Consider the following 26,480-nt stretch of genomic DNA (forward strand, 5'->3'; position numbering starts at 1 on the left):
CAGGCAAGAGCCAATATCAAGGTGGCATTTGAATGCAACAGTGCCCTAGCAAAACTGAAGTAAATGGGTAAAGGAAAACACTCGTGGTTACAGTCATACCCCTCAGAGGAAGCTAGCTATGGCTGTCAAAGATAATGTTAGCCCCAAGGTATTACTGCAGAAATTACCCAGGGCAGTACTCTTTGCCAAAAATCTTCTACTGCTTTCAGTTACCTTCCATCAGAAGCTCAGAATGCAACGCTCACATTCATCAGCAATTTCTCATCAAATGAAGCAGCTTGTGCTTCATACAATACAATCTACTTGCAGGAGTTGATAAATGGCAGTAACATTCCTGCCACAAAACTACCAAGCAATGATCATCTCCAACAAGATAATCTAACCAACATTGACAATTCAATTATATTACCATTCCACCGATGTCATCCACTAGAAAAAGAGTCATGGACTTGCAGGTAATAGATAAAAATTTTTAACATTAAATTCAAATCATGAAAATGTATATGCTCTCTTGCAAAATTAGACTTCTAACCCTAATTAAGATCACAGCTAACTAGAGCAGGCATTTCAATACTGTGCTTTCAAGAGCACAGAATCAAAGGTTCTTGAATATCTACTTGCCTAAAGTCAAAAGGACTCTGAAACAGTAGTTGCAATTAAAACATTCTAGAAGTCTATACCACTTTTGACAGAAGCAACTGCTACTTTTGACTTTGGCATGTTCTAAGCAGGATACTGTAACAATTTCATTTCAAAGGAATTTGCAAATTCCCTTTCAAGTTTTTCCAACTTGAAGTAGCAGATGGAGTTCAACCCAGGTAAGTGTGAAGTGGTTCATTTTGGTAGGTCAAATATGATGGCAGAATATAGTATTAATGGTAAGACTCTTGGCCGTGTGGAGGATCAGAAGGATCTTGGGGTCAGAGTCCATAGGACGCTCAAAGCAGCTGCGCAGGTTGATTCTGTGGTTAAGAAGGCGTACGGTGTACTGGCCTTCATCAATCGTGGAATTGAATTTAGGAGCCGAGATGTAATGTTGCAGCTATACAAGACCCTGGTCAGACCCCACTTGGAGTACTGTGCTCAGTTCTGGTCGCCTCACTACAGGAAGGATGTGGAAGCCACAGAAACGGTGCAGAGGAGCTTTACAAGGATGTTGCCTGGATGGGGAGCATGCCTTAGCTGAACAGGTTGAATGAACTCAGCCTTTTCTCCTTGAGTGAAGGAGAATGAGAGGTGACCTAATAGAGGTGTACAAGATGATGAGAGGCATTGATCATGTGGATAGTCAGAGGCTTTTTCCCAGGGCTGAAATGGTTGCCATAAGACACAAGTTTAAGGTGCTGGGGAGTAGGTACAGAGGAGATGTCAGGGGCAAGTTTTTTTCACTAGAATGGGCTGCCAGCAACGGTGGTGGAGGCAGATACGATAGGGTCTTTTAAGAGGCTTTTAGATAGGTACATGGAGCTTAGAAATTACTAGGCTTACCTATAGCCCTCTATTTCACTAAGGTAGGGACATGTTCTGCACAACTTTGTGGGCTGAAAGGCAGGTATTGTGCTGTAGGTTTTCTATGTTTCTATGAATATTTAATATCAATTCCTCAATTACCAGTTAAAATCCAGGAACCTGCAATAATTTACTAAATAGACCACCACCTTTTGTTTGGTGATGAATGACATTGGAGGATGAAAAGTTTCCAGTAAAGATGGAAGGGCTGCTGTGATAACTAATCTGACAACACCAAGTTCTTATTCCCACCCATTTAAAGAAAATGAACACGGCAAACCATACATTTAATGGGAATACAAATGCCACATACCCACCAGCCACGAATGAAATAAAACTAAGTTAATAGTTTAGGTGGTTGAAGGATAAATTTGATGTTTTTTGTTTTTTTTCTTCTTTGAAGAAATCAAATTGAGGGGCAAAATCAACTAAAAAAAGATTTCAAGTTCAAAGATTTATGTTCAAAACAGTACCCTGATTCTCACTTCTGAAAATCTACTCAATTGGACACACTCATCAATTTTGTACGTCCTTTCTCCTTGCTTGGCACTGTCACATGCCTAACCAATATATTTTAAAACAACAGCAACCCATTCAAAAGAAGAAACAAAAAATAGTTCAGGGCCAAGTAAACAAAAACAGCACAAAAAGAACACCCATTGGACAAATGTATCAAAGCAAAGATAGCTTCCAATTTAACAAGAGCATATTAAAAATAATTTAAACAGGTAATCTTAGGTGAGATACTAGAAATATTGTTGGTTAAAGAGGGTACAGCACAGAAAAACTCCTCAGGCTGGGGAGTTCAAAATAGGGAACATGATTAGGAAGAAACTATATTCCAACAAAATTTTTGAAAGCAGAAAGATTACCAAATGATATCACTATGTCATTCAACTTCAACAATCATATAACTTCAGCATAAGAAATCACAACAAGTGCAAGTTAATAATTTGCTTCAATTTACTGCATTATCTACCACAGTTAATTCTATTTTTAGCACACTACTTCCTGAGTGCCAAATTTTAGGGTGAAGACAACAATGTTCTGACCAACAGTAAATTAAACTACCAACTTTAGTTTGCAAGTCATTGAACCAAACACTTTTCTCCTGCCAGTTTCATATACATTATACTCACTTGCATATATTCATCATTCCTTCAACTAAAATCACACAGAACACAAAGGACAAACCAAGTTATGCCATTTGCATCATAATCTCTAATCTTTCCATACTCATGACAATTGTTTCCCTATCATTTTGTCCTTTTCCCTCTTCCACAAATTCAAGGGTAAGCTCAAACCATACATAGAACAGAGTACAGACCTTAAAGCCACAATGTAGTGCTGACCCTTTAAACTATTCTCAGATCAATCTAACACTTCCTTCCCACATAGCTCTCTATTTTTCTTTTAATTTGCCTACCTAAGAATCTATTAAACCTCCCTAAAATACCACTACTACCACCACATCTGGCACTTGCCACTGTAAAAACATTGTACCCTACATCCTACCTTATACTTTTCTCCAATCACTTTAAAGTTATGTCCTTGGAAAACGGCACTGACTGTCCACTCCATCTATGACACCACCTTATACAGCAACTCATCTGAAGACGCATGCCTACCAGTGTTCCCTCTACATCAGGTAAATCCAAGACAGCAATCTATTTACTATTTAAATTACCTTACAAATGTGATTTTTTTTGAAACTTTAAGGGAGCAGAATGGATACCAAGGTTGCACCCAAACATAAAAATCATTAAGGTATGGCAAGTGACTCATGAATATTACAAGTATTACTGGAGCTGAGGAGTGCTGGTTATAACCATATAACTTAGAGTACAAGTGATTAAAGATGGGTAAAAGTCTAAAATAAAAAAGAGTGATAAATATGAAACCCTAATGAAAAAAGATACTAATTGCAGCCAGGTACAAAATATGACAAATATAACAGGGTCAGTTACAATACATATTACCTCTATTCACCATCTGCTGAGAATACTAACATTCTCAATAGGTAATCTCCCTCCAATATCATGTCCAGTCAGCAAAGCAAGACATCCAAGTTGTGGATACCATCGAATCTGTTCAATTTTTACTTTCCAAGTGATTACAGTATAGCAATCAACAAGAAGAAAATGGTTCCATTGGCCTTAGGACATTTGTTTGCGCTAATGTTACTAATATCCAGAAACTAATTTAAGAACATTCAAAGCTATATGGCTGAACACAAACTTTACTACAGAACGAAAATGCTTCACAATTTCTTTTGTAAGATAATTAGCAGAGAATAAAACCTTTAAAAGGAACTTCTAGTACAAGTCAAAGGGAAAATTTATAAGCATGTGGCTAGAATATGATGCAGTTGAAAACAAAAGAAAGCTGATGGGACTTGCCTGCAGGCTGCATCACATATTCATGCGCAACAGGAGAAAAAAATGGCTTGTCTGAAAAACAAACGACAGTAACTCAGGCGGAGCAAGCAATAAAACCAAGTGATCACAGATAGCCCTAATATAGAAGTCTGGGCTCAAACTACTTGAAAAGTTTTGAACCAACAACTTATTCTTATCCATTAGAGCCGATTTAAAATATTGGCTTTGGTGCATAAAAAGTGCAAGACAAACCTCGTGCTCAAAATTGCTGGAAAAGGAGAAATTCCAAATTATTGCCTCCATTTACATTTGTAATTGTATAAAATCATTTTAGAATCTATATGAATATAATGATAGCTAAAGTGCATAAATAAAAATATAAATATAAAGAGGAAAATTTAATGATGCACAATGGAAGCTTACATCAAGATTACAACAAGATTCTCAGCAAAATCAGAAAATGGGGTAAGGGAGATATAGTTCAAGTAGTTTGGAGATTTTGCATTTCATGACAATGATGTTTCAAAATTATGTTTGCCAATAATTTAATTTCTGCCAAGAATTCAATAACCAGGTAAAAGCAGAATTTTGCATGTGGGATTCAAACTAAGCAGGAATAGTATATTGTAAACGTCAACCAGATAAAATCCAAATTTTACAGAACTGACAAAAATAATTTGAAGTTTACCATTAGGAAACAAAAAGATGCAATTCAAAAATTATGAAAATCTTTCCTTCAAAATTTCAATTTCGGGACAAAATTAAATTTAAACTTCAGAAATACATTACACCCAATCAACAAGTCCATTCACATAATAAATTAAAACTTTTTAAACATTTATATTAATCATAATTCTGAGCCCCAAGTGCAAACTGAAAGAATGCAATATCTTACATATGGGAAAGATTACAGTTTTCTCTAGAATTTTCACTGATGAGCAATGCTTTTTTTATAAAAAAAATTTTTATTGAATTTTCAAATGGTTACAGAAGGAAAAAAATGATCAACCCTTCCCCCCTCCCCCCTAACACATCCCTGTAGAAAGAGAAAGAGAAAAAAAGAAAGAATGCGTGGATATCGGAATATCCCGGAACACATATATGTTTAATCCTATCTTTTGTAAATAAGGGCGCCAAATTTTCAGAAATATTTCGTATTTATCTCTTAAATTATAAGTAATTTTTTCAAATGGAATGCAGCTAAAAGCTATATCTATTTTCATTTTCTTAATGTATGTTAAAATTCTTTTTCTTTTCACCGGTCCATTAAGCCCATTAACATTAAAACTTTAAAAATTCAGTAAATTAGTCATTATTTTTAACAGGGTTACTCCAGTCTATAGTAATACCTAACTTTTCAACTTTCATAGTACCTTGGGGAATCTTTTTAAAATTCTCCATGTTGCTTTGTGTCTCTCTCCCCCCCAATTGTCCAGGCAAAGAAAGATTAAAGAAAAATAGAATATAAAGAAAAAAGATAACAAAATACCCCCCTACTAATGTTGTGAATAAAGAAAAAACACAACATAACCCCCCTCCATTGTGTGGGTCATGGCAATCGCCATGATTACACACGTGAATCCTGTAGCAATCGATCCGAAGTTCCCCCAGCTCCCCCGTAACATAAAAAAGTATATACAAGAGAAGAAAAAATATCACTACTCTCGATTAATATTTCTCAAATTTTTACCTTTCTCCCCCTGTATCATATAATTAAGAATATACTTAAATATTCTTCTGTCCTTAAACATCCATCAACTCCATTCACTGTCCCTGTCTTCATCTTTAATCCGTTTTACTTTTAAATCTTTGGCTGTGGTTAGCGAATATTTGGGAGTTCTTGTGCAAATTCTTCTGCATCCCGATAATCAGTAAAAAGATCTTTTTCTGTCAAAAAAATTATCAGGGTTGCCGGATGGCGCAATATAAATTTATAACCCTTTTCCCAAAAAACTTTTTTCGCTGGGTTAAGTTCCTTCTTTCTCTTCAAAAGGTCATAACTTATATCAGGATAGAAAAGAACTGTTTTCCCTTCTATCATCAATGGCCCGTTTCTCTTTCTGGCACGTTGGGCAGCCGCCTTCAGGATCTTTTCTTTATCTTGATATCTTAAGCATTTTATCAAGATTGATTGTGGGTTTTGATCAACTTGAGGTCTTGATCTTAAGGCTCTGTGAGTCCTTTCAATTTCAATTAACTGGGTTCCTTCTTCCATTTCCAAAATTTCCATAATCCATTTTTGAAAAAAATTTATTGGATCCTCTCCCTCTATACCTTCTTTAAGTCCAACAATCTTAATATTATTTCGTCTGTTAAAATTTTCAAGTACATCCATTTTTTCCAACAACTGTTTTCTTTCTGATGTCCAGGCAGAAATATTATCTTCCATTTTATTCACTCTATCAATGGTGTCTCCCATTATTTCTTCCAAGTTTTTAATTTTCTTGTGTCCATTTTGTCCTGTCTTTTCATCATTTTATCAAACATAATCTTCATACTTTAATATCTTTTTTATTACTTTTAATGCTTTTAATTCATGCATTATTTGCATCAAAGATTTTTTTATGTCTCCAATATCACCTCCAACCTCTTCCTGTTGCTCTTCTTTGTTTGTCTCTTCGTCTTCATCTGATTTATCCAGAGAATCTGATTCTACCTCATATTCACTTTCAGTTCCGATCATAGCTGGGATTTGTAGTTTGGGTTGCTCGTGTTTGCACATGCCCCTTCCTTCATGCATACGCAATTCCTGTTGCTCTTTTTTTGGGGAACGGTTGATGTTGCCGCAGTTTCCTGTTCTGTATCGCCAGAGGTAAAATGCACTTGAGCCCGGGGCTCTTTCATGGCTGCCGGCCTTGATTCTTTTCCAACTTGTGTTGTCTTCAAAGTAGTAGTTTTCTTCTGCTTCTGTTTAGGAGACATATCTTAAGACAATCCTGAGTAGTTTATAAGAAATTTTAAAAAAGTAATTACTAACTTTTCTTCACTTAAACATTTTACTGGATTTTTTACAGGAGAGCTGGATTTCCACATCTCAATCCTACGTCATCACGTGCTGTCCCCCACTGATGAGCAATTCTATACAATTTATGGCATTAAGCCTAGACTAGAAACTGAACTTCTAAAACCAGAATATTTCCAATAATTTAGCCACTAGCAAATACAAGCCTTTGTTCAAGATCAATTTCAAAATAAGCCTCTTTGAAAGTGCTTCACAGATTGACACTAATTGTAAGCAACAAGCAATCTGTATGCTTCATAATTTCCTGCAATCACTCACTTCAGTGAATGCTCTAACTGGACAAATTAGAATGCTCCTGTATCATATTTAGCAGGTTTACCTATTCATACGCACACTCACCTAGTGTGCCACTTATTAGATAGACTTGTACACCTGTTCATTAATGCAGATATCTAATCTGCCAATCATGATGGCAACTCAACGTGTAAAAGAATGCATAAATGGCTAAGGTATAGTTGTTGTTCAAATCAAAAATCAGAATGATGAAGAAATATGATCCAAGTAATTTTGACTGTGGAATGATTGTTGGTGTCAGAAGGGATTGCTTGAATAACTCAAACTGTTGATCTCTTGGGATTTTCATACACCACATTAGACATCTGGCATGTCCCCCTTACCCCCTGCCAATTTTTAAATCAATACACCACAGAAAGCATCATCTTATCCAGATGCAGAGCTACATGGCAACTGCTCTGCCTTTTGACCGTAAGAAACTACAGTTATGGAAACCAGCCTCCCCTCCATGGACAAGGCTAATTTTGGCACAGGAACATGCAAATATTGATTGGAAGATGAGTGAGGAAGAGTTCAGGACAGCATGTTCCTGTTAGAATGAAGGGCAAGACGGGCAGGATTAGAAAAGTCTGGTTAAAAAGGGATCTTATGGTTTTGGTCAGGAAAAAGGAATTAATGATTAAAACTATAAGTCTTAACACTTCATTGATTAATATGAAATGTAGACAATCTGAATTTGGACGTTTACCAAGAAATTGCAAATAAATTTAAACAGCACAAATCAAACAGCAGAGCCACACCCTTATCCACCAAATTACTCTTCACACTGATTCCAGGCAATTACTAGGAAAAGCAACAAATGAAGACTGGGATTGAGGGACAAAAGATGAACAGTCAGTGGACCACAAATTCATGTATGTCTGCCACCTTTCATTTCACAAATGCCCAGATGCTATGCGTCTTATATTAATCATGCATTCTTCCTGACCTGAACCTTAACATTCCTTTTCAAACAGGGTTCTCTAATCTCACCCTCTAACAAGAGAATGCTGCCCTGATTTCTTACTATCTCACTTTTTAAAAAAGCTTATTTACCTAATAGAGGCAGGACAAAGGCAACTAACCAGAATCAATACGTTAGCTCTTTATATTTCTTCAGGTGGGCCATCCACTTGCAATCACACAAGCGTCCTCATTATCCAGTTTTATCTATAGATCCATGCATCACAAGATTTGCCCCAAGCCCCTTTAAAATGTTTGTTAAAATGTACAAGCCACCACCATATTACAGGCAGGTTAGTTTCATAGAAAACTGCCCAGTGATTTATTTTGTAATGTTAAGTCATATCAATTCAATTTCATGACTGAATTTTATTCCTTATACAAACTAGCAATTCGTGAATTCCACAAGGACAAATTTCCGACATTTAATTTGCCTTAAAACAGTGGTTACCTGGCGTATAAACTAAGATACCATACAAACTTAATTTTGCAAGCCATCCATAGAGATTATTTCTGTTTACAACCTGTGGAAGTGATTTCAAAACTAACGACTGAAGTACAGGTCCTCCCTAGCTTAAATGCCCAACTTCAGGAGACTAGCGGAATAAATTTCCTACTTTCCAAAGGGAAGCAGGCATATTCTGCCATGCAGCCGCATTTCAGATTTGTGAACTGTGTTTAAGGGAATGAATGCATTAACAACCATACTCAATACCATTGGTAGAATTGAAAGTACGCAAAATGTGAAGATGGTGATTTAATGACAAAGGTTTCTCAAAATATTACCAAAGCAGTAAACTTCAGTGTCTAAACTTCTATCAATGAGCCAAACACAGGACAAACAACACATTACTTCACTAAAATCTCTAAAACATATATAAATGGTAAGCAGGGACAGCATGCAATGTTGTGGACTATACCATACAACAGTTTAGGAAATAAAATGAAATGAGCAATTAGACATCAATTTGTTTAAAGCTATTCTAGTAACATTTGTCTTTTGCTCACTTACATAAGTGATAAATCAATGATGATAAATTAGGTGTTAAGCACCATGTTAAGGTGCTAAAAACAGTGAAATTAATGAAACATTTTTTTTAAATGACCAAGCCACTAATGGTTGCAAGACACAATCATGTTACCTTTTTGATCTAGTTTCTGCTCCAAGAAAGTGCAACCTGTAAGCAGAGTGGTAATCAGTTTTAAACCATGCCAAAAGCAGAATAATGAAAATAGAGATTTATCCTAAAGTCAACATATCAATTTTCACATCAGTACAGAAATGCAACCCATCATAGAACAAATGAATTAATTCATCCCAGTATTTTTGGTGGCCACCCCATCAGCATATTCTTTTATCTCTTGTTTCACTCAACTTTTAATATTAATCTCTGCAATAATAGATCATGCATTTTAACATCTCCCTTCCTAACCATCTTTTTAACCTCAACCATTGAGGTACAACATCTAGGCCATTCAATTCTAGTGAACTATTGCCCTTCAATCCCACTACATTTTCATTATAAAAGAATACCAGAACACTATATTCAAATTATGGTCTAACCCCAGTTTTTATGGAATATCAAGCAGTAGTTGATCTAGTCCACTGGACTTGTAAGTAGTTTGACAGATGGTGTCGTACCTACCCTCTGTCAGCTATTTACAATGCAGTCCTAAAATCCCTACCCCAGCCCAATTATCAATTTGCTTCATGCCACCATCAGTTTTGAATTATTGACCCTCTTCTGACCAAATTTAAGTTCACCATCTTTCTGCATTTTGTTGTAGTCCTTCACTACCCCCATATTTTAAGATTTACACTAAACAATAACCAGGGGATACTGAATGCCACTAAAATCAGCAGGGACATAGACAGTGAAAATTGTTACCAAGGATTTCCAAGGGATTTTTATCAGCTCACTACGTGTGTCAAGGAATGGCAAATAGAACTTAATCTGATAGAGTGTTGCATTTTGGGAAGACAAATCAGGTTAACACTTTCATGGGGAATGGTAGAGCTATGGGCTGTGTTGTAATACAGAGACCCAAGAGTACAAGTACATAAATCCCCAAAAATGATGTCACAGGAAGATAGTGGGGTAAAGGGAATTTATAGCACACCGGCCTTCATGAGTCAGAGTATTCAGTACAGAAACTGGGATGTAATGTGCATTTGTACAAGATGGTGCCGAGGTTACATTTCAAATATTATTCACAGTTTAGCACCATGTTAAAGGTAAGCTGCCAGTAAGCTGAAAAGAGTGCAGAACCTACTGTTCAATTCCACTTTCAAGGCCTCTACAATTCACGTTCTCAGTAATATTTATTTGCCTCAATGACCATCAGCCAGTAGCACTTGTATCCACTGTAATGAAGTGCTCTGAGGTTGGTGATGAAACATCAACTCCAACCTGAGCAGCAACTTTTATCTGCTTCAAATTACCTACTGTCACAACATTTCATTGCCTCTTCACTCAACTCTGAAACATCTGTTCAGTGAAAATGCTTACACCAGGATGCTCTTCATTGATTACAACTCTGCATTCAACATTTTTCCATTAAAACTAATTAATAAGCAGCAAGTCCAAGGACTCAATACCTCTTTGTGAACTAGATTCTCAGCTTGAATTGGAAATGTTTCCAACATCTTCTCCACAATCACCATCAGCACAGGTGCACTGCCAGGCTGTGTGCTTAGCTTTCTGCTCTACTCGCTTTATACATATGACTGAGGCCAAGTAAAGCTCCAATGTCATATTTAAGTTTGCTCATGACAAGTTAATGGAATCAAAGATGGTAACAAGTCAGCATATAGGAGGGAAATTGAAATTTTGCTACATGGTGCCACAACAATAACCTCTCTCACAGAGAATGTCAGCAATATCAAGAGCTGATCATTGACGGGTTCCTCAAGGTTGTCATAGCTGGTTGGGTGGAAATAGTGGGGATAAGCTCCCACTACCTATTAATTGCTCCCAATGGTGTACACCTCAAATAGCTTCGGACAACCAAGACTAGTTCCCCAGCCTTCACACGTGGTTTAGCTACTACAACCAGCAGAACCAGCAAAGGTGGGTTACTAGCACTATAAAACCAGTCACTCCTAGCAGATAGGGCTCATCAGCCATCGTTGGCAGTTCATCTAGATGGAAAAAGCTGATCTCAAACCTCCTATACCCGCCCATAGGGAAGGCTTCAGGAATAAACCCCCAGAAAAATTCCAGAGCTGAAGTTCCTAAAGTAGTCCAATGTTGACTGGCAATTCCTGCGATGCCGCTGGTACCAAACTATCAGTATCCCATCTTTCCTTTGGATTCCTCAGCTCCAAAAGAGAGGGAGCCTGCTGCATGGACAACAGCTTGTTCTCCATAACTGTACTACCCTGATTTGCGTACTGGCATCTATATAAACTAACAGACTGATAGGTCACAATATCCATGGTCAACCCCAACCAACGGAAGGGCCTCTCAGATTATTGACTAAAGGAGGAAAATGGAGGTCCATTAGCCAGTCCTCATCAGTGGTGGAGAAGGTCAGTAGCATTAAAGTCCTCAGCATTATCATTTTGGAGGACCTGTCTGGGGTCAAGTACGCAAGTGCCTTTACAAAGTACAGCAGCACCTCTACTTATTTTGTTAGGTCTTGAAGATTTGGCATGTAATCTAAAACTTTTGACAAACTTCCATAGACCAATGCCCTTGAATGAAAAAGCCTACTAAAATGGTAGATACAGTTTAGTCTATCACAGGCAAATCCCTCCCACTTAATATGCACATTTACATGGAGCACTGCTGCAAGAAAGCAGTGTATCATCAAAAAGCCCCACCATCCTGGCCATGTTCTCTTTTCACAGCTGATATCAGGAATGGCATACAAGAGCCTTGGGTCCCACATGACCAGGTTCAGGAACAGTTATTACCCTTCAACCATCAGGTTCCTGACCCAGAGTGGATAATTTCACTCACCCCAACAGTGAGCCGACTCCACAACTTATGAACTCACTTTCAAAGACTACAACTCACTATTTTTCCTTTTTCTATTTGCATAATTTGTCATCTTCCACACCGTTTATCTTTGTGTGCAATTTTTCATTGATTCCATTGTTTCTGTACTGTAAATACCCACAGGAAAACGAATCTCAAGGCAATATGGAAACATATGTACTTTGATAATAAATTCACTTTGACTTTTGACTTGAAAAAAATGGAGTATGTTGACATGAAGAGGGGATCAGCAAGCTAGGACATAACTAACATTGATTTATTAGTGTCACATGTACCAAGGTACAGTGAAAAACTTGCATGATGTTCTTGCAGTTCATTTTAATACAAGACAGTGCACTGAGGGAGGACAAGGCTGCAGTTACAGAGAAAGTGCAGTCCAGGCAGACAATAAGATGAAAAGATGTAAAGGGACAGATTGAGGTTAAAAATCCATCGTATCATATTAGGGAACTGTTGAATAGTCTTCTAACAACAGGATAGACACCGTCCTTGAGCCTGGTTCTGCGTACCTAGTGCTGTGTCTCATATCTTCTGCCCAATTGGAGAGAGGAAAAGAGAATGTCTAGGATCGGTAGAGTCTGATTATGCTGGCTGCTTTATTGAGGCAGCAAGAATCAGATAGAGGGGAGGCTAGTTTCCATGATCTGCTGACCTGTGTCCACAACTCCCTCCAATTTCTTGTGGTTGTCAGCAGAGCAGGTGCCATATCAAGCCATGATGCCTCCAGATCAGGTGCTTTTTACTATGTAGCAATAGAAAACAGTGAGAACCAAAAGGTGACTTCTTTAGCCTGAGGAAGCAGAGGCAATGATGCGCTTTCTTAGTTGTGCTGTCAAAAACCAGACAGGCTACTGTTGATGTTCACTCCCAGGAACTTGAAGCTCTCAACTTTCTTGACCTCTAAATCATTGCTATAAATAGGTGCATACGCACCACACCCCTTCCTGAAAGGAATGATGGGCTTGTACTTTGCTAATATTGAGGGATAGACATTGTTGCTAAGACATCACTGCACTTGGCTCTCTTTCTCCTTCCTGTGCACCAATTCATTCATTTGGTAGGGTCATCATTGTTAGTTCATTAAAATGTAGAAGGGAAGATCTTATAAAGGTGAACAAAATCGTGAGGTGCAGTTACAAGAAAGTTTGTGAACCCTGTGCAATTACATGGTTTTCTACATCAACTCAAAATATAGCCTGATCTTCAGCCAAGTCACGATAATAGACAAATACAATCTGTCTAAACTAATAACACACAAACAATTGTACTTTTCATGTCTTTATTGAACATTGTTTTATCATTCACAATCCAGTCCAGAAAAAGTAAGAACCCTTGTATTTAACTGGTAGAACCTCCTTTAGCAGCAATACCCTCCTCCAAATATTTCCTGTAGCTGATCAGACACCCACAACAGCAAGGAGGAATTTTAGACCATTCCTCCATACAAAACTGTTTCAATTTCTGCCAAAAAGTCCAACTTTTGTCTCATCTGTCCATGGGACATTGTCCCAGAAGCATTGTGAAACATCCAGGTGGTCTTTTGCAAACCTGAAATGTACAGCAATTTTTTTTTGGAGAGCAGTGGTTTCCTCCATGCTATCCTTCCATGAATACCATTCTTAGGTCAGTGTCTTTCTTATGGTGGACACATGAACTGAGACTTCCGCAAGTTCAACAGATTCCTGTAGTCTTTTGCTGTTACCCTTGGGTTCTTTTTCACCTCCTTCAGCATTGAACATCGTGCTCTTGGTGTGATCTTTGCAGGTCACCCACTCCTAGGAAGAGTAGCAATAATACTGAATTTCCTCAATTTGTAAACAATTTCTCTTACTGCGGAAAGATGAACACTCAGGTCTTTAGAAGTGCTTTTGTAGCCTTTTCTAGCTTCATGCATCTCCACAATCCTCCTAAGGTCCTCTGAAAGTTGTTATGATTGAGGCATAGTGCATATGAACACATCTTTCTGGAGAAGAGCAGGCTCCTTTAGCAACCCAACTGTCTTTTTATAGGGCAGGGTGACTCTACAACCCACACCTCCAATCTCATCAATTGAACACCTGACTACAAATAACTTTTGTGAAAAGAAGGCATTACTGAGATACACATTTTTTGAACTCTGACAGTTTGAATGCTGTACTCAGTATTGAAGTACAATTGTTTGTGTGTTATCAGTTTAGGCAGATTGTGTTTTGTCTATTATTGTTACTTAGATGAAGATCAGACCACATGAATAACTAATGCAGAAAACCAGGTAATTGCAAACTTGCTTGTAACTGTTCATGGCTAAGATCAAGGCACAGTCTTTTCTCCCCCCAAGGCTTGGGACTGAAGAACTAGCAAGCATAGATTTAAGGTTAGAGGATAGAGATTTAATAGGAATCTAAAGAACAACCTTTTCTACTGAGAGGATGGTCCATATGGAATGAGTTGCCACAGAAATACATTTTAGACAGGGTAGAAAATTTAGAGGAATATAGGACAAACACTGGCAAATGGCACTAATTTAAATGGACATCCTGGTTGGCATGAACCAGTTGGGCCATAGAGCATTTACAACTCATGTCTGCACTCTATGACTGAGTGTACACAGAAAATAGACAGTGACCCTTTTCATGGTTTCAATGCCTATTCAGAAATCAGATGGCAGAGGGGAAGAAGCTATTCCTGAATCGTTGAGTGTGTGCCTTCAGACTACTGTACCTCATCCTTGATGGTAGCAATGAGAACAAGGTATGACCTGGGGGACAAGGGTCCAATGATAGATGCTGCCTTTTTGAGGCATCGCTGCTTGAAGATGTCCTGGATACTAGAGGCTAGAGCCCATGATGGAGTTGACGAAGTTTACAACTCTGCAGCTCATTTCTTTCTTGTGCAGCAGCCCCACCCGTATCCAATGATTATGCAGCTAGTTACAATGCATTCCACAGTTGACCTTTAGAAATTTGGTGTCTTTTTAAAATTTAGAAATTTAAAAAGTGTCTTTGGTGACATACCAAATCTCTCCAAACTCCTAATACAATATAACCACTGTCATGCCATCTTTGTAGCTGCATCGATATGTTGGACCCAGCATAGATCCTCAAGATATTGACGCCCAAGAATTTGAAATTGCTCACTCTTCTGAACCCTCTACGAGGACTGACGTGTGTTCCTATGTCTTACCCTTTCTCAAGTCCACAACCAGTTCTTTGGCCTTACTGATACCAAGTGCAAGATTGTTGCTGCAACATCATTCAGCTAGCTGGTGTATTTCACTCCTGTACGCCCTCTTGCCACCATCTGAAACTCTGTCAACAATTATATTGTCACCAAATTTACATTATGGCATTTGAGCTATGCCTAGCCACATGATTATGAGTGTAGAGCAAGTAGAGCAGTGGGCTAAGCACACATCCCTGAGGTGTGCCAAAGTTGATCTTCAGCAAGGTGGAGATGTATTTCCTACCCTCACTGATTGTGGTCTTCCAGATAGAAAGTCAACTATCCAGTTGCTAAGGGAGGTACAAAGGCCCAGGCTCTGGAGCTTTTCGATCAGAACTGTAGGAACAATTGTGTTAAATGCTGAGCTGTTGTCAATAAACAGCAACCTGTCATGATTATCTTGGTGATCAAAGGCCACGTGGAGCCAATGAGATTGCATCCACCATATACCTATTGTGGCAATAGGAAAATTGCAATGGTGCAGATTCATAAATGAGGAGCCAGAATACCAGACAGTGATACCCCACAGGACTTGTCTGAATTTCAGTCACCCAATTTGTGGACAATCAAATGGGGATTTTTTTTTTAAGCCAGTGGTCATGAATCTGTGGAATTCCCTGCCACAGACTGCTGTGGAGGTCAAATAATTGTGTATATTTAAAGCAGAGGCTGATAGGTTCTGGATTAACAAGGGCATTAAAGGGTATGGGAGAAGGCAGGAGATTGGGGTCAACAGGGATAATAAATCCATGATGGAATGGTGGAGCAGACTCAATGGACCAAATCGCCTAATTCTTCTCCTATTGGCTTATGGTCTTACCCCACACACAAGAACAATTGTTTGGGAGATCAGTAGGATGGATTTATCAGCTGCTGCAGGCAGAATTAGTGTACCTCCATCAGCTTTCCCTTCCCTCCACCCCAACCTAAGCTCCAAAAACTGGGGAGCTTGGTGGAGCCAAGCAGAACTGGAAGCTTTTCTCATTCAGAGAGTGAGACCATCTGTGGCCACTCTTCCTGTTTCTACTTGCCTTCCCATCACAGCTGTTTCTGTGATCTCCTCCCAAACACTGTTCATTTCTGACTTATAAACAGTTCCTAAGGATGAAATCCTGGAATGCAAATGTAAATACAACTTCTGTAAACAAAGTGATAATGTAGAGTTTATTACAAGATGACAATATTTCCCTTCTAATATTATAAAACATGGAGTTTCACAGGAACAGTATTAAAAAAATTATCAAATCTGCCTAGTCCCATCACCCACCCCACCCATGTACTGTACCTATTCAAATTTCTTTTATATCATGAAATGAAATCTGCATCCACCACTTCTGCTGACAGCTCGCTACACACACAACCCCGAGTCCAGCAGCTCCTCTCATGTTCCCCTTAAACACTTAACCAATGATCTGTAGTTCTAACCTCACCCAACCTCAGTGGAAAAAGCCTACTTGCAATTCTTTATCTATACCCTTCATAATTTTGTACACCTCTGATCAAATCTTCCTTCATTCTCCTATGCTCTAGGGAATAAAGCTCAACTTATTTAACCTTTCCCTACAATTCAATTCCTCAAGTCCTGGCAATATCCTTGTAAATTTTCTCTACACTTTCAATCTTATCAACATCTTTCCTATAGGAACGTGACCAGAACTGCACACAATACTCCAAATCAGACCTCATCAATGTTCTATAACAACTTAAGCATAACATCCCAACTTCTGTAGCAACTTTGATTCATGTGGCAAAAGCTTTCTGTAACAGTCTTATCTCCCTGTAACACAGAGGGGCAAATTGGGTTTTGTGAATTTCAGACCTTCAGGTCTTGACTGCTGAATGCTTGGTTATCAGCAAGATGTCATCAAATTCAGGGCTGAACATGGAGCTTAGAATGCAAACACTTGAGATCAGTACATTACAAAAGGCATTGCATCAATGGCAATACCCAACCACAACCAAAGTCCAAATGCCCAATACTAACATTAGTGAGAACAGCTCTGAAATTTGTTCAATCTAATGCCACACAAAAACTTTTTTCATCTAACTTCCCACACCAGTCTTATTTTTTTTTCAATCTGTGGGGCTAGCAATTTATAAAATGGAAACACTTAAAATCTTCATCTTTGAAGTGGTCAGAAACAATCATTCCATATTGTGTTCTCAAAGCAGGATCAACCAATTGCTTAAAAATCCCAAAATGAAACATTTGACACAATCTAATGAAAAGTACTTGAAAATTTAGTTTTTTATTTGATAGATTTCCCAATCAGGTTGCCAGATGCTTTTTAATAAAGAACACAAAAACTCAAGAACAAAGTTCTGCACAGACTTGTGGCAGTTTTGCAGTTCCCCTTGCAATAAGCCACAAGACAGAAGAGCAGAATTAGGCCATTCAGCCCATTGAGTCTGCCCTGCCATTCGATCATGGCTTATTTATTTTGTCTCAACCCTACTCTCCTGCTTTCTCCCGTCAGCTTTGATACCCTAATTATGAGCCTATCAGCTTCCGTTTTAAATATACCTAATGACGGCCTCCACAGATGCCTGTGGTAATGAATTCCACAGATTCACTACCCTCTCACTAAAGAAATTCCTCATCTCTGTTCTAAAGAGATGTCCTATTTATTCTGAGACTCCATGTATCTGAAAAAGATTACATTGATGTGATGCCTACTCAAGTTTCATAGAAACTTCTTAAACAAATTAACTCTTAGTTTAGACAGGAAAATTTATTCATCATTTTCATCCGGCAATGGGGGGGGGGGGGGGGGGGGAAGCCGCACTACGTTTTGTGATCAGCTGGAGTCGCTGCTTCCAGGCAGTCTTTGAAAGAGTCAAATTGACCAGGAGGTGAAAAAACGCTGATTTCATTTCAGATTTTCAGCATGCGCAGTACCTTTCTTTTGTGGGTTGAGGCAACATTTGCCAAATAAAGCAGAGCCAGTCAAACGTAACTGCTGTGATCGAACAATTCGGGATGAAGAGTCAATAAACGACTTCTGTGGTACGTTTTACTTACTGGGAAAAACATTTAGGAACCATGAATTTTAAACTAAAACTGCTCCTGATCAATGTGACTGCAAACAGAAAGATTTCTGTCATTTTGAAGGATGAACCTTCAATTGAGGATCTAGACCGAAGTCCCACCCATCACGGCTAATAGCAGACATATTAGCTTCCGTCTATAAATGGTCAGGATACTGTCAATCATCTGGCGAGACGAGACACGTGCAGACAATCTCTTTCGTTCATCAATGGAGACGATTATAAATCTGCATCGTCCGAACAACTCTCGTTTCCTCATTTCATGTTACCCGACTTATAAACACGAAACAAGAGTCACACAAACCTGTACAAAATGTTAAACAGTCCTCGACATACAACTACGATGACTTGCACTGTATTTGTCTAACACAACTAACCATACTTCAATTTCCCAGCATTTACACATTTGTTCCCCTCCTTAGTATTTATCCGGTTCCCTTTTGGAAATTTACGCTACTTCCGTCATCTACCCAAGGCCATTTTTATTTTGTCAAGTTTGCAACTTCATAAATTCAAAATCCAATAATTATTTATCAAAATGGTCGACAGAGGATATGTTCCATCCAATAGAGCTATGGAGGACAGTCTCTCAGTAAATGCAAGAGTTAAAGATATTTTTCAGATAAATTAATTAGAAAAATATAGGGTTAGTTTAAGTGGTTTTAAGATAAAACTTAAGCTCGGTCCTATTAAAAAGTAGAATACATGCGAGGCTGAAGGGCCTTCAGCTATCTTAATTGCTAAAGATTTTTTTTAAATGCAGAATGTAAAATTTCAGATTTACTAAAATTTGTCTTTCCTCGCAGCTTTTAAACAGCTCTTGCTGTACACCGTCCATCCCACCCCACCCTGCCTACCTGGCTGTTGCCATTCATAAGACTCACCCATTGACTCTGGGCGCTTCCTTGCCAGCTCGGTGGCTGCACCAGTCTCTGAGGTGGAGTCCGGCTCGGGCCGACTTCTGGCGGGTAAAAGTGGGGGCGAGTCATCTTGCCATGTATCGCTAGTGACATCGCTGCATTCTGCAGGCTCGGAAGTCCGAGGCGCTGGGACCGGCTGAGCTGCAGGGACAACGGGAGGGACCACGGGCGCGTCGCCAGCCCCGGGCTTGAGAGGTTGCAAATCGTCGGGGGCCTTCTCCACACCTTCATTTCGAGTGTCTTCTAAAATGTCGTCCAGACGCACGGAGGACGAGACAGAGGGAGACTGAAATTCCTCCGACATGGTTCCGACTCGATTTTTTCTTTTGCTTAAGAGTTCTTAAACGAAACTTCAGTGTTGACCTCCTCCAGCGGGCGAGCCCTGCCTGCTCTCGCTCAAAGGTTGGGAAGTACGCCACTGGACTGAGGCAGGTGTTACTCAGCAGAAGCGCGGCCCTCTTCTCGCGCGCTGATTCATAGGCACCAGAGTGCTTCTATGCCACCGAAAATCTCAGCCAGCCGCTGACTGACATCTTATAAGACCAATAAAACACAAGCGAGCGGCAGCGAAGCCCGTTGTCACTGGCTAAATCTTGGCCAATGAAATCTAAGCAGTTTGAACTTATGACAGTAGTTGGTTGGTTGGGTTGGACAACCGTTGATCTCTTAATGTAATACTGCGCCATAAATGGAGAGGATTATTTTTCACTGCTTGAAGGTGCCAAAAATTAAATCATGTGAATCTCCGTATATTACTCAGACGGGCAAACAGTACAAAGGGAATTCTGATAATAATAAGTTCCTCCAGCATGTTGATTCAAATAAAAAGGTTTATTACAAATATCTGAAAGTATATAGAGAAATGTGTATGTTTCTTAATTACGTACTTTATAGCACATTTATACTACATTTAAAATCCCTGCGTGTCTCTGCCACGGCCAGCATTTACTCTATATTTCATATTGACATTGAGAAGGTGAGCCAACCTTTTGAACTGTCACAATTGGATGGTACTCCAAACATGCCGCTGAATAGGAGTTAGCAAGATTTAGAATTGGCACTCAGTGGTGAGTAAGGAAGAATTATATATGCATGCCAGAATGGTTTATAGCTTGGAAATTAAGGTGGTGTTCCCATGTGCCCATTCCCCTTCGCCTTGCTGGTGGTCGGAATCATGATTTTAGGAGATATTTTCAGATTAGCCTAGACTTGTAAAGGTAGTACATTTTCTACATAGTGCTCACTATAGCCATTGTGTGCCAGAACAGAAGATGAATGTTTAAGGTGATGGACAGAGTACCAAAGAGCTATGCTTTTCCGGGTGGCATCCGGGGGCTAGAGAATGGTTAAAGATCCACTCATTCAGGTGAACTGCGACTATTCAATCACTCTACTTTGTAGATGAAGTTGAAGCAGAAACATTAAGGCTCCAAGAATAAATGGGGAAATTATAGGCCAGTGAACCTGGCATCAGTCATGATAAATTATTCCAAGGTATTCTAAGGGACTTGATACAAACTGTACCGATCGGGATAGACAGGGCCTAATTAAGGATAGTCAACATTGCTATCTGTGTGGTAGATCATCTAATCAGTTTTTTCAGGAGGTTGCCAAGAAGGTTGATGAAGGAAAGGCGATGGACATTACCTGCATGGTTTTTAGCAAGGCCTTTGACAAGAAGACTGGTCCAGATGGTTAAGTTGCTTGGCATCCATGGGTAATTAGTCAATTGGATTCAATATTGGCTTAGTGGGAGAAGACAGAGAATAATAGTACGGGGTTGTCTCTCTGAATGGAGGTCTGTGACTAGTGGTATGCGACAGGGATCAGTACTGGATCCATTTTTGGTTGTTATCTATATTAATGATTTAGCTGATAATGTGGTAAACAAAATCAGCAAATTTGTGGATAACGCAAAGGCTGGGGGCATAGTGGACAGCAAGGAAATCTATCAATGCTTGCAGCGTGATCTGGACCAGCTGGAAAAATGGACTGAAAAATGACAAATTTAATGCAGACAAGTGTGAGGTGTTGCACTTTAGGAGGCAAGCCAGGTTAAGACTTACACAGTGAATGTTAGGGCTCTGAGTTGTGTGGTAGAACAAAGGGACCTGGGAATACAGATTCATAATACCTTGGATGTGGCACTACAGATTGATAGGGTCATAAAGAGAACTTTCAGCACACTGGCCTTCATAAATCAGGGCACTGAGTACAGGAGTTGGGATGTTATTTTGAAATTATATATGATGTTGTAGATTTAACACAGTTAAGGAATGACAAAGATATATCATAGATTGTGTTAAAATTGTGATCTGATTTGACAAAAAATGAATGGAAGGAACTCTCTAAAGTCTGTGTTAGAACTGTGAGAAGCATTCAAGAAGAGAATATACTGAAGATTCAGACCAAATATGCTGTGTAGTAAGACTGAGTTAGATAAAATTAATTTTTTGAGATAGTAATAGGAGGATCCATAGTGCATATCCATAGTTTATATTAAATTAAATGCACTTTGGCTCCTCCAAATGCAGGAAAATTGGATGACAGGCATCTTTGTCAGCACGGACAAGTCATGTTCAAAGGCTGATTTAAATTAAATTACAGAAATAGGCCCCTGAGCGCAACTCGTCTGTGCCAACTAAAATCTCTATCATCCAATTTTCCTACATTTGGCCCACAACTGGGAACAGTGTACTGCAGCCACTCAGACAAAGCTGAATAAACATTTTTTCCTTCATTCTTTATTAGGATTTGACATTGCCAGCAAGGCCACCATTTATTGACCTTCTCTTATCAACCTCTCATCTGTGTGGCTTGCTTGGCCATTTTATGGAGCCATCATGAGTCAACAAAATTCTTTGTGTTTCATTGTGTTTGGCAACACAATGAACTTCTTGGCATTTTTGTGCAAGAAGTAAAATATCAGCATTTGAATTGCTTCAATCTATTTATCCTTCATTATAAATCATTAAATATTAATATACCTCAAATATTTCCACAATCGCGCTGTATGTTCTTTTTAAAATAACATTATCCATGTAATTTTTTAAAGTTATTGTAAATATTGGCACAATTACAAAATAACAGTACCTGAAGTGAGCTGATGTAGATATTTGCAATCCAAGTTCTTTAAGTAAATTCTGCCTTGTTGCAGGGAAATAGTCCATTTTATTTTTCAAGCCTTGGCTTTTTGGAGGAATACAGTTTTCTTTGAGCTCGAATACACAAAGTGGATGTCCTCATTTTTAATCTGTGGAAGTATATCAATGTTAACTTATGCATAGAAGAAACGAATGTAAACTCCAATCTCAGAAATGTACTCTAATTCTTATCAAAAGAACAACGGTTCATGAAATTCTATCCATTAAGCAGAATTGGCTCCTGGGATAATCTAACATGATCTGATGTTCAGCCATGGCAATCTACATGTACAGGCATATCTAGATTGCATACCTACTTCAGATTCTCTGTCATAATCCCATGTGAGAATTTATGTTGACACCTTTCAACACATGAAGTCATTCTTCAGACTGTCAACCTACTTAGATAGAATGATACATCTTGCAATGCACTCAGACACATAATCAGTGATGAAACCTGGGGTCACCGGGTGTTTCTAGTCTTTCAACATAAGACATCCTCGCCTGAGTGACCCAGCTGGGGTTGATCAGGCCCAAACTTGTGCATGAGTACATTTTGCCATGGATCACTCCTCCTGATCAACAGCCATCTCGAGGCTTGCTCTGCTGCCTCTATGGTGTTCCTGATGGCTTTCCTCTTCTGGGCTACAGAGATACCCATCCGGCTGTAGAGGATTGATCAGCAAACCTTCTGCAGCCCACCCCTATGGGCATACAAGCCCGCCACCCCTTGCTGCAGCACTCCTCCACCAAGTCTTGGTACACTGCCTTTTTCCTTTCATAGGCCTCCTCCATCCAGTCTTCCCAGGGAAAATTCTGCTCCAACATGACCACTTGTCTAGATGACTCTGAATGCAGCACTATGTCTGGTCTAAGCATGGCCGAAGAGAACTGTTCAGGGAATCTGGGCTGTCTCCCTCGATCAACTCTCAATTGCCAGTCCTTTGCTGTTCCTAGGAGGTCGGTATGCGCCTTGGATTGAGTTTGAGCCTTCTCCCGTTCCTTGATAAAAGCAATTGCTTGCTTTGCTGGGCGTTGGTGTTTGGCCTGGGCGAACACTGTACACAAGATGTCAGCCAATGGTCACGGTGCCAATGATAATGTCCTTCCCCCAGGGCTTTTGAGCAACCCCTGTGTATGTGCTCTAATGTCCCCTTCTCTCAGCACAGAAAACATGCTGGTGTTTCGGCCTTGCTCCAGTAGTAGAGGCTTGTTGGGCTTGGCAAGATGTAATAGACCACTGGATCAGGAATTTGATGCAGTGGGGTTCAGCTCACTAAATTTCCCCCCAGGAGATGTGGGCCCTGTTACCTGGCCCCATCTTGTCCACACGCCTTGTTGCCGCATGCCAGCAATCTTGCTGTCACTTAGCTCCTCCACAGTAGCTACCCCTCCTTAATCTCAAATTCATTAGAATGTTTATGGAATAATTAAAGCTATCATAATGCGTGTGAAAATTCTAATTATAATTGGATTCATTTGAAATCTTTCAATTAATTTCAGTTCACACTGAATTATAAATAATTTTGGTGATAATTTTTCTTAACTACACTAACAATGTACGAATGAGACAGAAAATGAGAGCTTTTGCTTTATCTTTCATGAAAGTGGTTTTCAGATATACAGATAATTTTTTTTAACAATTTTCACTGTTTTGTCAAAGGTGGTCAGATTTAGGTTAGCCCACCTCATGGAATATAGACTTGACTCTTTTTTCTCCTGTATTGAGATCCCTTACTGCCTGGTACTGATGCAATTGAGGAGGAAATCTTTACTCAGAATCAATAGGACTATTCATTGGATCTTTATTAAGCACTTTTCTGTGCAGCATCAACAAAGAATTATTCAGTTCCATGAATAAACAAAAATAGGCGAGTACCAAAGTCACCTAACTTCATGTGTTCTACTTCTGTGTTCAGGCCAACTTTTTAAAACATATTTTAAAATATAAGGTAACATGGTTGCATTCTCTAAAGTGATAAATCAAAACAGAAATCTTTTTAAACAAATATTCATACATTGTACATCTTGCTGGTATATCACTGAAATAATGAAGTTTTTTTAATATATAATTTTTTAAATTGATTTTTAAAGATAATTACATAAAATAGAATAGTAGAATTATATATATATATATAAATAAAAGGGGGAGAGGGTTGGGGGGAGGGCTTAAGAAAGAAAGACTGACTGACTGACTGACTGACTGACTGACTGAATGAATGAATGAATATCGGAAGATCCCCACATGCTCCATGGAATTCAAAATAATTTATATATATATATATATATATATATATTTATTTATTTTTCCCCAGATGACTAATAACTTTATCTTCGGAGCACCTATATATTTAATCCTATCTTTTGTAAATAAGGGTGCCAAATTTTCAGAAATATGTCATATTTATTTCTTAAATTACAAGTAATTTTTTCAAGTGGAATGCAGCTAAAAATTTCATTATTCCAACAGTCCATAGTTAAGTATGAATCTGATTTCCAAGTAACTGTAGTAGTCTTTTTGGCTACTGCCAAAGCAATTTTTATAAATTCTTTCTGCTATTTGTTCAATTTGAGTTGAAATAATGAAGTTAAACCCATTTCTGTACTTGCTTGTATCTGTACATTCCTGGAATCAGAATCAGAATCAGGTTTATTATCACTGGCATGTGACATGAAATTTGTTAACTTAGCAGCAGCAGTTCAATGCAATACATAATCTAGCAGAGACAGAAAAAAATAATAACAATAAATAAAACATAATAATTACATATATTGAATGGATTATTAAAAATGTGCAAAGAACAGAAATACTGTATATTAAAAAAGTGGTAGGTGGTGTCCAAAGCTTCAAAGGCCATTCAGGAATTGGATGGCAGAGGGGAAGAAGTTGTTCCTGAATCGCTGAATAAATCTTTTGTAGACATTATGAAGAAAACTACTTACTATATACTACCTTAAGGTTCATTTACTTGCAGGCATTTACAAAAAATTAAGAAATAAATAGTTTATGAAAAACTATACATAAGCTAAAACAGAATCAATGTACAAAAGACAAATTGCAAATAAAAAATAATACTGAGAACATGAGTTGGAAAGAGTCTTGAAAGTGAGTCTGAAGATTGTAGAATCAGTTCAGAGTTGCAGTGAGTTAAGTTATCACACCATTTCAAAAGCCTGATGATTGTTGGGTAAAAACTGTTCCTAAACCTCGTGGTGTGGGACCCAAGGCATCTGTCCCTCCTGACTGATGGTGGTAGCTTGGAAGGTGGGGGATTTTGATGACAGATGCTGCTGTCTTACATAGAAACATAGAAAATATAGATGTAGCAGTGCTTCATGTAAATGTGCTCATTGGTGGGGAGTGCTTTGCCTGTGATGGACTAGATTGTATCCACCACTTTCAGAATCTTTTCCACTTCCTGGGTATTGTGTTTCCATATCAGACCATGATGCAACCAGTCAGGATACTCTCCAGTGTGCATCTATAGAAGTTTGTCAAGGTTTTAGGGTGTCATGTCAAATTACACAAACATCAAGGAAAATAGAGGCACATGATGCCTTCATTGTGATGGCACTTACATGCTGGTCTCAGGTCAAATCTTCTGATATGATAAGCGTTTTAAAGCTATTGACTCTCTCTGCCTCTGATCTCCTAGTGAGGACTATCTCATGGGTCTCCAGCTTGTTCCTCCTGTAGCTGATAATCAGCTCTTAAGTTTTGCTGCCGTTGAATGAGAGGTTGTTGTCATGACACAACTCAATCAGATTTTCAATCTTCCTCCTACTGTATGTGTAATTCTAATTACAATTGGATTCATTTGAAATCTTTCAATTAATTTCAGTTCACGATGAATTATAAATAATCTTTGTGATACTTTTTCTTAACTACACTAACAATGTACAATTCATTGTCCAGTGCATTCAGTGGTGAACAGTGTGCTGCAGGGGTTGGTTCTGGGCCAGCAACTGTTCATAATGTACATCAATGATCTGAAAGAGGGGACCAAGAGTAGTGTATT

General features: G+C 38.6%; 2 protein-coding genes across 8 annotated transcripts in view; both read right to left on the reverse strand.

The window, feature by feature from the left end:
* Window positions 1-19,863, reverse strand: part of LOC140730490 (reticulon-1-A-like) — a 59,490-nt gene extending 39,627 nt beyond the window's left edge. Inside the window, exons 1-3 of one of the 7 annotated variants that reach the window (XM_073050997.1) lie at window positions 19,283-19,863; window positions 9,288-9,323; window positions 3,909-3,959 (exon numbers count right to left, since the gene is read on the reverse strand). In XM_073050997.1, coding sequence (XP_072907098.1) covers window positions 3,909-3,959; window positions 9,288-9,323; window positions 19,283-19,622 — 427 coding nt within the window. In that variant the 5' untranslated portion in view covers window positions 19,623-19,863. The remainder of the gene's footprint in view (window positions 1-3,908; window positions 3,960-9,287; window positions 9,324-19,282) is intronic. The other 6 variants (XM_073051000.1, XM_073050998.1, XM_073050999.1 and 3 more) reach the window with 6 other exon arrangements.
* LOC140730495 (clathrin heavy chain linker domain-containing protein 1-like) overlaps window positions 1-26,480 on the reverse strand; it is a 408,057-nt gene that overhangs the window by 272,143 nt on the left and 109,434 nt on the right. The gene's annotated exons all lie outside the window — the stretch shown is intronic.

This window comes from Hemitrygon akajei, chromosome 7 (assembly GCF_048418815.1).
Source record: "Hemitrygon akajei chromosome 7, sHemAka1.3, whole genome shotgun sequence".
NCBI classification, from domain to species: domain Eukaryota; kingdom Metazoa; phylum Chordata; class Chondrichthyes; order Myliobatiformes; family Dasyatidae; genus Hemitrygon; species Hemitrygon akajei.